This window comes from Ochotona curzoniae, unplaced genomic scaffold (genome assembly GCF_017591425.1).
Source record: "Ochotona curzoniae isolate NIBS_2020 unplaced genomic scaffold, NIBS_Ocur_1.0 contig_1976, whole genome shotgun sequence".
Classification (NCBI taxonomy): domain Eukaryota; kingdom Metazoa; phylum Chordata; class Mammalia; order Lagomorpha; family Ochotonidae; genus Ochotona; species Ochotona curzoniae.
The window spans coordinates 2,033,752-2,047,134 of NW_024465279.1; the positions used below are offsets into that span (position 1 = coordinate 2,033,752).

Genomic DNA, 13,383 nt, shown 5'->3' on the forward strand with positions numbered 1-13,383 from the left:
TTCTTACGTCTCCCAGTAACTTCTTCAATATTCATGTCTCATTAATTACGTTTCAGTTTTGGATAAAATCCTAATAAAACACTCACAGATGTTGCCTAACTGGCTGGGAAAACGCTTCAGTTTTTTGAGACCATCAAAATGGAGGGGAACGTGTGTGGGGACGGCCCCGGGGGTCGGGCGCGGATGCCGTAGGGGCGGCCTGGCTGCGGTGGCCGCGGGGGTCAGGAGAGGGCCGCGCAGGGCACTGGTGTCCACGGGAGTCCCGCGCCCCGCGGCCTCGAACGCGCGACGGGACGGGTAAAGGCGCCCCGCTCCCTGAGACCAACGGCCGCGCCCCCAGTTGGCGCTGGGAGGCGACAGAGCAGAGCGCACCATGTTCCACCTGCTGCTGCTGCTGCTCGCCGGGCTCGGGGGCTCGCCGGCGTCAGGCCCCGGTAAGGCAGGGCCGCCCCTGTGCCCCTCGCAGGCGCAGGAAGGCCTTTGTCGTGTGGAGGGGTCCCCGTGGGCATCAGACGGGGCTGTGAGCCCTGGTGGGCGCTCGGTCGGGGGCAGATGGCGACGGGGGAGAGGGGCACACTTGGAGTGTGCGTGTTGGGCCTCTTGGAGATGTCCCTGTGAGCTCTGAGCTGACCTCATCCGTAACCCAGAGGATAAAGGCGGCTGGGCCGTGCAGCCTGCAAAATACAGCCTTCCAGCAGAGCAGTGCCCACAAGTGACAGGTACAGCCCGTCTGAACACGGGCCTGGCTGTGGGCCTTTTGTCCTGGTCATCCCTTTGTTCAGCCATTACAACGCTGTAGCATTGTGGCCTGTTTTCATATCAGGTATGATATAATTGTGCCTTCCCCAAATGATCCATTTAATGCAGTGTTAATTGTTGATTATTTGAAGCATGCTTCATTGAAAACATTGTGTCCCACAGCATACCTCTCAGTCATCCATAGAACATCTTTATTCACTCTTGTTATCATGTTTGGTAACCGTGGTCCAATAAAACTTTAAAAATATTCTACTACAAAATTTTTACTTACCTTTAATGTCACGGTGTGTTTGAACACAATTTATTCCATTACACTTCATTTTTTAAAAAATTCACTCCTGGATTCAGATGGATGCAGCTCTGGCCTTTGCGGCCACTTGGGAAATGATTCAGCAGACGGAAGATCTTGCTCTCTGTCTCTCCTCCTTTGTTCATATCTCACTTTCCAATGAAATTTTTAAAAATCTTAAAATTGTTATTCCATGATACAGTTCATTAGATTCTGGGACTTCCCTTACGCCCTCCTCAAATCCCCAGCCCCCTACCCATCTCCCCCATGTCCTTACAATAGTATGGCCCTTCACAGTCAGTCCTAAGTCCATGATTCTGCCATTGAAGTGTATCCTGACATTGTAGGCATGGACAATGGCAGAGGCCAGCATCCTATTGTGAGGATACAGGCAACAGTTTCATTGGGAGTCCATCTTTGATTGGAAGTAGAGATGCACATGGCATTGTGTCTTCCCACCTGTTTGTGACTATCTCTACTGCACTCATCCCCTTAAAGGTTATCTTTATTTTTAAAATAAGGGAAGGAAGAAAAGGAAGAAGAAAAAAGTGGTTAAGCAAGAGAGAAAGGGAAGTATTCTTGGAACTATGTGAAGTACATTAAATCTGTTTATATTAATATGCCATTAAATTAAAAAGAGGACAGAAGAAAAGTTGCTCTACAGCATACCTGATCCTTATATGGGCAAAAAAGCATAATTTCACTTACTGAAAGGACTTCTTTTTTCTGGTCTCTTCCAGGGACAATTCTACATGGGTTTTTAAGGTTCTGGAAGTTGTTATTTGAGTACCATTGGCATTTCAGGTGCCTAATTTGCCTCTCAGCTGTTCATTGGGAATAATCCATGTTGGTTGAAGGGGTAATGGAAGTACAGTAGGGATGCGTGTCCTGGGTTGTGGGTCATCCGCTTCAACAACCTGAAGCCTTTAGGAACTTTCCAAGCCCAGTCCTGGTTGTGAACTTTCCATTGGATTGCCCAGGGAGTGCCATGCAATGTCAGTTTGTATTTGCACGTATTTCCTGTAGTATCACATCATTGGAGTTTTAGTCTCTCAAACTTCAGTGACAAACCAGAAACTTTGCTACCAGAAATGTACCTGCCACATTTCTCCCCTGTGCTCTGTCACAACAGGATCGCTTAAAAATAGCAGATATGTATTATTTGATGTTGTCTCTGGCTGAGAGTTTGCTCTCAAAGGGTTGGTAGTGCTGGTTCCTTTTGGAAGCTCAGTCAGATCATCCCTTCCATGCCCTCTGCTGGTTTTGGTTCGTTCCAGCCATCCTTGGCTTGTAGATATGTTTTCCCAATTTCTGCCTTTCTTTATATCACCATGTGTCTTCTCTTGTTTTATTTAAAGATGCTTGTTAATGGAATGAAGATCCACCCTCATGGTGCTGTTATCTTAAGATCCTCAATTCTACCTTGCAAAAACCTATTTTCCAAATAAGGTTGCATTCATACATTCTTGGTGGACCAATACACACACACACACACACACACACACACACACACACACACACATATATACACATGTACATATATAATATATATTTTATAGTTTTATATATATTACACAGAGGGAGGGAGAGAGAAAGATGCGCTGTTTCACTTCCCAGCTTTTTGCACATGATCAAATGATGAGTGCCGGGCCACAGCCAGCAGCTAGGAACATCAGCTAGGTTTCCCGCATGGGTGGTAGGCAGCTAAACATACGGGCCATCTTTTACTACTCTCTCCAGGCCAATAACTTGTAACGTCTTTGGAAGTGGTACAGCCAGGACTGTTGGCTGGTGCCCATATGGGATGCTGGCATTCCTGGCTGCTCCTTAATATACTCTGACCCAGTGCTGGCTCTACCTGGGTATATATTTTGAGAAGTCAGTGTTCAACCCACTCCATGCAGCACTGAGAAGCCGTCTTTGTTTCAAAACCACCGGGAGCCTTTCTGCGATTCTCTTGAAGAGGCCCAGCACAGGTTCTTTGCACCATTTGAATGTCAGACTGTGCCTGAGCTCACTTCCCCTGGCTCGGAAGGAGAACCTGTGGAGCTGCTGGCACTGCGGCCCATGTCAGGAGGCGCCTTCCCTCACCTTGGATCCCAAAGACAGGGAGTGAGTGGTCAAAGCAGCCCTGCTTCCAGAGTGGGCTGCACAGTACTGCTCCTCTTGTTGCGTGTGGGGGATATTTCCCACTGTGTGCTCAGGCACCTGGCTTCTCGTGTAGTGTATGTAAGTCGTTGTCAGGGCTCTGCTTCACCTGCTACTTCCTTCAGGTCTCAGAGCCATGGAATCGTGGAGCCCAGAGGCATGGAGCCCTCTAATTTCTTCTTACAGAGGTGCTTTTAGTTGCCTATTCCTGTTGTAGAAAATTGCCACATACAATGATATCAGTGGCGGGTGGGTTGTAAATCCAAAGTAAGGCTGACTGGGTTTAAATGAGCATGTTGGAGGTGCAGTGTTCCTTCTGGCACACGGATTCTGCTAAGGGGAGAATCTTCAGCTTCTAGTGGCTGCCCACATCCCTTAGCTTGCAGCCCCTTCCCTTCATCTTCATCATTCAGTAGCACTGGGCTGTGTGCTTGTCTTGCTACCTCTTTATGTTTCATGCTTCTACTTGTAAGGACACTTCTGGTTAAGTTAAGCCTGCTCAGTTCATCTGAGATAGTTAGGTACTTGATGGTCTACTGGTTAGCAGCCTTGACAGTGCCATGGAGCAGTATAATCACCGGTTCTGGCATTGAGAAGGTGGACACCTTTGGGTCAGCATTCTTTCTACCACAGATAGTGAAATGTCTGGATTCTAGGTTCAAACAGAAGCAGCAGTTTAGCAAGGTCTTCGGGCAAGGTGTCCTGCCACTAGTGCCAAGCAGAAAGGCAAGCGTGAAGTGTCTGATTATCGCGATACAGAAGACGGTCTGTGTCAGCGGTCCATCTAATAGCAAATGCCTGTGTTTGTTTCGGACCATATTAGAAACAATGTCATTTTTTACTGTGGTTATTACATTCAAGAATTAAAAACTCAAGAATATTCATTGCCATTAAAGATTAAATTCAACAACATTCTTTGCCATTCTCTTGGTTTTTTTTTTTTTTATTTCTTTTTCATGACTTGGGTTCGTAGGAATAGGGATCTCCCTCTCAAGTCCCCTTTCCTTGCTGCTCCATTCTTCCCCACCAACCGTTTTCCCCGATGTTATTGCAACGGTGTGATTCTGGTATGGAAGTGTGTCATGGCATTGTAGGTAGAGATGGCAGAGAGTCTGGTATCGTATGATTAAGATATACTTAACAGCTTCATTGGGAGTCCTTTTATTTGGGAGTAGAGGTGCCTACTGCAAGGCATCTCCACTTCCTGGAATGCTAGTCTCCATTACACAGTTCCTCCGGTGAGGACGTGTGTACACATGTTTTCCAGTGTATCTGCTGATCCTGTATTTTGCATGAAGGCTGTGTCATACCAGAGACAACATGTGCTGTCTGTCCTTCAGGATTGGTTATTTCACTGAGCACTTCATTGAAAATGGTAGAATTTTATTCTTTTTTTAATGTCTCAGTAGCATTCCATGGAGCAGAGGCAGCACAATTATTTCTTCTTCTCCTCCTCCCCTCCTCTTTCTCCTCCTCCTCCTTTTTTCTTTCTTTCGTTCAAATTTTGAAATTAAAAAAAAAAATCAGTTTTCTTTAGTAAGCCTGTAATACTCAGATTTAGGGAATACAAAAGCAAATAAAATATCTTCCCCAAAGCAACTGTATATCATCTTTTAAAAATTTTATGATACGATTCCACGAGCTCTGGGATTTCCTTCACGCCCTTGCCCAACCCCATCCCCTACTGATTTCCCCAGTATTATTATAGTAGTATCATCCTTCGGTCAGTCGTAAGTCCATCATTCTGCCATTGAAGTGTATCCTGACGTTTATGGTATGGACAATGGCAGAGTCCAGCATCCTATTGTCAAGATAGACTTAGACGTTTCATTGGGAGTCTATCTTTGACTTGGAAGTAGAGATACATACTGCATTGTATCCTCACATCTCCACATCTGGTTGTCTCTGCTATACAGTTACTATACATCCCCTTAAATGAAAAGCCATCAAATCAAATCAACAGCAGGAATAAAGTTAAAAATGTACAAGGCTATGAAGTTAAATAGCTTGCGACTGAATGATCAATGTGTTGTTGAGGAAATGAAAAAGAAAACAAAAAAAAATTCTTGAAGAAAATGATGCTACTGCATGACCTATGAGTCAGTGAAGAATTTGATAGAAGAAATGTTTGAAGAAATGAAAATAAAAATAACAATATCAAAACCCATGAGACGCAGTATTGCAAGCTCCACTGATCCTACATTTTGCATGATGTTTTGACTTGTGTCAGAGGTAACTTTCCTTCCGGGATTGACTGATGTCATTGAGCATAATGGTCTGTCGTTAGGACCATTTGGTTGTAAATGGGAACATTCATTCTTTGTAATGGTTTAGTAGTATTCCATGGAGTAGAAGTACCACATTTTCTTTAACCACTCCTCTTTGGGTGGGCGTCTGGATCGTTTCCATGTCTTTGCTGTTGCAGATTGTGCTGCTGTAAATATAGGATTACAGATCCCTGTCTCACATGCAGACCTCATTTCCTTTGGGTCGATTCCCAGCAGTAGGACAGCTGAGTCATCCAGCGGGTCTATTTTCAGTTCTCTTAGCAACCTCCATACTGACTTCCATAGCGGTTGCGCTAGCCTAATCCCACCAACAGTGAAGGCGTGCAACCGCCATTTCTTTATCCTTCCTCTTTCAGTGGGCGTCTGGATAGTTTTTATGTGTTGGATTGCGCTCCTCATTCCTAATAATTCAGTTTAGTTTTGTTTCAATGTTGGGTTCTCCTGTGTACGTGTTCCTTAAATTCCTTGAACTCCTTTATGTGCTTCTCATTGTCTGTAAGGAGCTTCATAGCAATTAAAAAAAATCTGTACCTCATCTTCCCCCGTCAATTCCGAGGTAAGCCAGTCTTTCACTCCTCTGTGGGATGCTTTGTCAGTAACCTCATTGTATGCTGCCCCTTCTTTTTCCCTTGGGACTGCAACTCTGTTTGGATCCTTCTCCCTTGGCCAGTGTGTAAGCTGTGCCACCCACAGGCTTACAGGTTAACATGACTAATCTGGTTCGTGGCTGCTGCTTTTGTGTCACTCGTGCCTCACTGCTTCCAGCGAATGGCAGTCTTAGGCTCCCACGCTATGCTTCTGCCGTGTCCTCTGCAGCCAGGGCTCCTGTGATTCCGTGTTGTGGCCGCACTTTTGTCTGCTCAGCCTTTTTCCACTCCCTGGGTCCAGCAGAATTTGGGATTAGGAAGACGCCAACTGACTTTAAACTGGATCACAGGGCTGTCAGGTGTGCCCGCTGCACGGATTTTTTTTTTTATTTCCTCTTCTTTTTTTAAATTCTTTTTATTTTTATTGGAAAGGCGGATATACAGAGAGGAGAGACAGAGAGGAAGATCTTCCATCCGATGATTCACTCCCTAAGTGAGCGCAACAGCCGATACTATGCCGGTCCGAAGCCAGGAGCCTCTTCCGGGTCTCCCACGTTGGGTGCAGGTTCCCAAAGCTTTGGGCCGTCCTCGACTGCTTTCCTGGGCCACAGGCAGGGAGCTGGAAGGGAAGCGGGGCTGCCGGGATAGAACCGGCGCCCATATGGGATCCCGGGCATGCAAGGCGAGGACCTTAACCACTTGCGCCACCGCGCCACCGGGCCCTTTCTTTCCTCTTCTTGCTGGAACCTGCTTAGAATTAGGTCTGGGGACAACCTGGACCTGTTTTGGGTGAAACTGATGGGATGCCAAGTCGGTATTGTTTTTCTGCTGGGACCAGTGCAATGCCTTGAGCCAGGCGTGAGCTCTCCACTGGCTCGGCCTGTGCGCAGCTCGCTGTCATTCCTCCCACCCCCAGAGGCTTTGCTATACAGTTACTATACATCCCCTTAAATGAAAAGCCACTGGTGAATATCTGGGCTGTGAAATCCACCCCATTCCCATATCCATCTGAAATGGGCTCTGCAATCTGTATTTGCTTGTGATCGAATTAGAAAAATCAGAGGGCCCAGTGCGATAGCCTCGCAGCTAAAGTCCTTACCTTGAACTCGCCAGGATTCCATAGGGGCGCCAGTTCTAATCCTGGCAGCTTCATTTCCCATCCAGCTCCCTGCTTGTGGCCTGGGAAAACAGTCGAGGACGGCCCAATGCTTTGGGGTCCTGCATCCATGTGGGAGAGCCGGGAGAGGCTCCTGGCTCCTGGCTCCTGACTTTGGATTGGCGCAGCTTCAGTCATTGCAACTACTTGGGGAATGAATCAGTCGACAGACCATCTTCTTTTCTGTCTCTCCTCCTCTTTGTGTGTCTGCTTTTCCAATAAAAAAATAAACACTTCTTTTAAAAAAAAATCAGCCAGACCTGCACTTCCTTGGCTGAATTCACCTGCTGCGTTCTTGGTGAGGCCCCTTCCCACCTGAGGGACGGTGCTGTGGGGTGGGCTCGCTGCTGTGCTGTTCCGTTGGCTGGCTGCTACCCTGCGCCCACGGCTCTGTCGGTCTCCCTCTGCCATCCTCCCGACCTCTGCTACTTCCCTGAGTGTCCCCTTTCTGCTTCTCCTTGGCTAGTCCTTTTCTGCCTGTTTTAATGGCTTCTCACTCTATTGTCCCAGCTTGTTCTAGTCCATTCTCTTGTTTAGTATGTGTTGTTTTCCAACACAAAGGAGTCATGCTGGGTCCGTAATGCGAATCACTATTGCGTATTTTAATTGCCTTTTGGTAGGACTAATTTCTGTATGTGGACTCTTTGTTTAGTGCTTTGTAAATGGCAGAGATCGTCTCCAGGGATTTCCGTTTGGCCCTTTCCTCATAATTACCCCTTTCTCTGTGGGTTAGAGGCACAGTGTGAGTTCTGGAAGTCACTTGGTCTGTCTCCACAACCTTCCATTAAATTATGTTCGAAGGGCTTGTAGACCCCTTGACTCATTCATACGCAGAACACAAAATCCATCTGATGTAATGGATGCATTTAACCTTGCTGAAGTGGTATTTTAGGCCTTCAAAAAATAAATATTAACTTAAAGTCTCTGTTTAATATTTCATGGGTCTGAGTAATTGGATTTTGATTTTGTGGTTGCTAGCTGCAGATTTTTCTTGTAATTACTTTTTTCTGTACAAATGTATTAGAATAATGACTCTGTTTGATTTTGTTACCTTTCATTTGTATCATATTTACCAAGTATGTGCTTTTGCATTGATAAAAAAAAAACCTTACAAATCTGTGGTACTTTGGGTTTCTTTTCTAAATACTTTGTGTAATCTTCCTTCTCTTAATTTAAAATGTCTAGAATCTGTTTGACATAATAATGTTTTGCTGTAACTCTGTCTTCTGCTTTTTAACTGGATGATGATCTAGCTGAATATAAACATTTTGTGTTCTCATTATCTTTTAAGAAATATATATTTAAGGGAATATTCTTCTGTCTCTTAATGTTAAATGCTACCAAAATGAATTCTCTTTTTTGTTTGTTTCTTTATAGTTTTATTAAAATTTTTTTTTTACATTTTATTATTATCATTGATCATGGGATTTCCCTTATTCCAGCCCCAATTCCACAGCCTGAACTCCTGGCTCACCACTCTCCACCTCCTGTGATACCATGCTGAGGTTGCACCGTTGTCTCTGCAACCTTTCTCCCACTTCCGGTTGGAGCAGGTCCCAGGATTAGGGAGACATCACGTATTCTATATATCTAGGTTGTTGGTGGCACTGATCTTGCTGGAACCTGTTGGACGTTAGGTCTGGGTGCAACACGGACCTATTTTGACCCGTACTAGCCCACAGTCGGTATTATTTTCCTGCGGGACCAGTGCAATCCACTGAACTCAGTGAGTTCTCGCGAGCTCAGCACATGCGCAGTTCACTGCAGTCTAAAGCGTTTGCCAGTGTACAAAATGGCGCCTGACGAACCACTACTAGAGTCCATGATTTGCCAGCCGTCAGATCTGAGGGCTACTCAGACCTGCCCCGAGTGGAACCTGTAGAATGCCACATCGCTACAGTTCACTGAGTCAGAAATGAGTTCACTCCCAGCTCTGCGTATGCTCAGTTCTTTCTCTTGCTTTTGCCTCTTTACGCAAAATGGCATCCAATTCTGATTGTAAGGGGCTGACTAGGCTGTGCAATCCATGCTGTTCTCGCACTGCCCGTCTGGGATCTGCTGCTCTGTCTCTGCTCCTGGTCAAATCAAACCGACCAGCAGGACGGACAGTTCTTTGTCTGAGTTCACCTCCCAAGCTCCCAGTGAAAGTCCCTTCCCACCTGGTTGGTGGTGGCGTTTCGTTTGCTGGTGGAGTTCAGATCGCCATTAGCTGAATGCTGCTGGAGTATCAGTCACTGCAACACCACACCGTTGTGTCTGCTGCTTTCCTGTGTCTGTCAGTCTCCAGGTACTCCTCCGCTGTTGTTCTGTCCTCTCCTATTTCCTGAAATATGTCCTCTCTGCTTCATCCTGATTAAATGTTTCTCCGTCCATTTAAACGTGTCCTTATCCTATCCCGCCATCTTGATTCTCCCAAAATGAATTCTCAAAAATAATTTTCCCTTCTGAGAATTTTCTTGTAATTCCATATGAATGTTTGCTTAAAAACCCAGTTGCTTCAATGTGGTATGTTTTAGTTTTGTTTCATTATTATTATCAGTTGCTTCTAGGATAACATATAGTTTCTAGTTTATTGTTTCAAAAAGTTTGTTTCAGAAAAGTTGTGGGGTTTTTTTGTTTGTTTGTTTTGACAATGGTAGTTGCAGAAAAAGAGAAAGCTACAGCTCATGCCCAGGGAGCTGGGAAGTCCTCCTGGGCACCGGGGACCCATGTCCCTGCTGGCTCCTGGGCGCTGGGGACCCGTGTCCCTGCTGGCTCCTGGGCGCTGGGGACCCGTGTCCTTGCTGGCTCCTCCTGGGTCCTGGGGACCCGTGTCCCTGCTGGCTCCTCCTGGGCGCCTGGGACCTGCGTTGGCAGTTAGCCAGAAGCCAGAGCTGGGACTTGCTCCTGGCTATTCAGATGTGTGTATGCTTCCCACTGGCTCCAGTGAAAGTTTTTTTGTTGTTGTTGTTTGTTTGTTTTGTTTAATATATATTATGTTTTTGATGATTTTTTTTGGTCTACTCATTTTTTTTTTCAGGAACAGCAAATTTCATGCTCATTAAAATCTTCCTTGTTGTCCACTGAAAGGTTTTACGCATCCATCTTATTTATTTTCCAAATTGGATATTTTAAAGGTTTTTTTTTTTAATTAATAGAAATACATAATGCTGAACCACTCATTTTTCCCCCTACAGGAAAAAAAACCTTACAAAACAAGCTAAACAGGTACTTGTCAGATTGAAGACAGTTACTTTTTTCTTTTTTCCAGGTTCTCAAAAATCATTGTTACAGATCGTATTACCAGAGAAAATTCAAGCGAATACCAGTGATGACTCAGAGGTAGAATACATAAGGGATATTTTCTCAATATCTAAATTATATGAATTTTGTATTTTTATTACATTGTTATGAAATACACCAACCCCGTTACAGTATGAATGTAAGTCTCTAATATGACATCTGACAAGGAATTTATTAACATTTTGCCACTGAATGTAAACAGATATCACTGTTTCACTTCATATCTCTTATTTCTCCACGTCAGTTTTTTTTTCTTTTTTCTTTTTTTTTAAGTTGAAATGTGAACCTATCATTGTGATCTGAGTGATAGCAAGGAGAAATTTACAGAGGAGTCAGATGAAGAGCATGATGCAAGAAGAGTGGCTTCTGGTTCAAACCTCATTCCTCAGCCTTCTTCTTTGTACGCGGTGGTCCTTAGGAGCCGTTTTCTTGTCTGACATATATATGCTTAGAAGGGATTGCTTTCTTGTATTCACTGATTTTGAACAACTATTTCTTCAGATTTTTCATATGCATTTGATAGAAACATAGTCCAGCAAGCTTTCCTTATAAGAGGCTGGTCTTTTGACGACACTTTAAACGTGAGCAGTTTCACTGAGGTATAATTTACACACTACAGAATCCACGCGGAATAAGTTTATTACTTAGTGGTCGTTAGTCTGTAAGTAAAGTTGCATGAATATCAGCACAGTCCAACTGAGACACATTTTTGTTGCCTCCTCAGAGTTCCTTTGTGCCCATTTCAAGTTATCTCTTGTTCCTAGTCCTGGGAAGCCACTGATAATGTTTTCTGTCTGTATAAATTTGTCCTTTTTTTTTTTTTTTTAAAGATTTTTATTATTATTTTTTTTTATTGGAAAGGCAGATATACAGAGAGGAGAGACAGAGAGGAAGATCTTCCGTCCGATGATTCACTCCCCAAGTGAGCGCAGCGGCTGATACTATGCCGATCCAAAGCCAGGAGCCTCTTCCGGGTCTCCCACGTGGGTGCAGGGTCCCAAAGCTTTGGGCTGTCCTCGACTGCTTTCTCGGGCCACAGGCAGGGAGCTGGAAGGGAAGCGGGATTACCGGGATAGAACTGGTGCCAATATGGGATCCCGGGCGTGCAAGGCGAGAACCTTAACCACTTGCACCACCGCGCTGGCCCCCCCCTTTTTTTTTTATGTGTCAGTGAAACCTAGCATGTAGGATTCTGTGCTAGGCTTGTTCCATTTAGGTGTGTTGGTACTGTGCTCAACAGGTTTGTCATTTTAGTTTCTTAGTAGATGTAAATCTGCCATTCAATAACTCTTTCCGGATATTGGCTAGAACCATTCTTTTTTGGAATATTCATGTATGGACATGTGTTATCCTTTTCTTGGGTCTGTTCTTCAAAGTGTGGTCGACGGGTCACATGGTAATAGTTGAAGGTTTATAGATGTTGTTACTTTGCTTGCCATAGTCAATGGGTCAGTTTACGTTCCGCATTAGCAAGACCACACGAGTGGTTTTTTTATTTTATTTTTAACTTTTTAATTATTTATTTATTTTCAAAATTAATTAGATTGCATTATGTGACACAGTTTTGTAGGCACTGGGAGTCCCTCCACCCCTCTCCAAACCCTCCCCCCCATGGTGGATTCCTCCACCTTGTTGAATGCTTTTTTTCTATAAAAATGTAAGCATCTGATTTTTTTTTCTTAAAATTATTGCAATGGGGGTAATTGTATTTTGTTGTGGCTTTCATTTGCTTTTCTCTAATGAGTAATGATGTAGAGGATTCTCCATGAGCCTGTTTTACCGTTTATGTAAATAGTTAAGCCATTCACCTGCTATAAAATTGGACTGTTTCTTTAAGTTCTAAGAATTCATTCTATGCTTGCAACACAGCTTTTTTTCCCCCTGCCAGTTTGTGGATTGATTTAAAGATTTTCTCATTGGTATCTTTTGAAATACAAACAGTTTTCAATTTTTATTATTGTTGCCAAACTAAGAGTCTCTTCTACTAGACTATAGGCTGCATGAATGAAGTAATGTACTTTATTTCCTTACCTATTCCAAGAAGCTAGAGAAATGTCTGGTATATGCAGGTGTTTAGTAATATTATGAAAACTAACAGTAACACAGAGAAATCTTCTAAGTGAGAGAAATGGACACTCTTTTAGCCTATCCCTAATAACTCCTTAAGTTATGGATGACTTTTCAAAGTTGAGAAATATTTGGGAATAAGTCAGGATACTTGCAGGAATACAGTCAGTTTGGGCCTACTGTCCACTAAACGGAACCACTTTTTACCTAAAGGTTGAATCAGTACACCAATATCTAACGTGTATAATTCAGGCCATCATCTAAACGAAGGGTGCCATGAGCATTCTGCACTTCTGGTTTGTGTTGCTTGTTTGATCAGAGGTTTTGTGTAAACTCTTAGATTGTGGTGAGAAGAGGTTAGGCTGGCTTAGACAGCTGGATTAAGTTGGACTGGGTAAACCTCAGTGATGAACTCAAGTTTGGTGATGGTGAGGAATTTCTAACAGATTTCTGGGAGGAGTTGGACAAGGTGTGGGTAGAGGGAAATTTCAATCACTGGTTTACGTCTCAAATGCTTAGATCAGCCAGGGCTTGGCCAGGCTGGAGCCAGGAGACCGGAGCTCCAGTTTGTTTCCCAAGCGAGTGGCAGGAACTCAAATATGCTGAGTCATCATCTGCTGCCTGTCCAGATCCGTGAACAGGAAGTGGGATCAGAAGTAGATTAGCTGGGACTCAAACCAATAATCTGGTTTGAGATTCTGCCAGTTCAGCTGACCACCTGACCAGCTGTGTCAACGGTGCTTGTCCCATGATATTTAAACTTATGCTATATGCAGGACCTTACTCTTGTTAAAGCTCTAAGTAGTA

At 44.2% G+C, this 13,383-nt stretch overlaps 1 protein-coding gene across 1 annotated transcript in view; it reads left to right on the forward strand.

Annotated features, from left to right (window-relative positions):
- Positions 1-9,206: 9,206 nt before the first annotated feature.
- The window catches only part of LOC121149878 (disintegrin and metalloproteinase domain-containing protein 32-like), a 92,243-nt gene continuing 88,066 nt past the window's right edge, over positions 9,207-13,383 (forward strand). Inside the window, exons 1-2 of the mRNA XM_040970540.1 lie at positions 9,207-9,225; positions 10,478-10,548. Coding sequence (XP_040826474.1) covers positions 9,207-9,225; positions 10,478-10,548 — 90 coding nt within the window. The remainder of the gene's footprint in view (positions 9,226-10,477; positions 10,549-13,383) is intronic.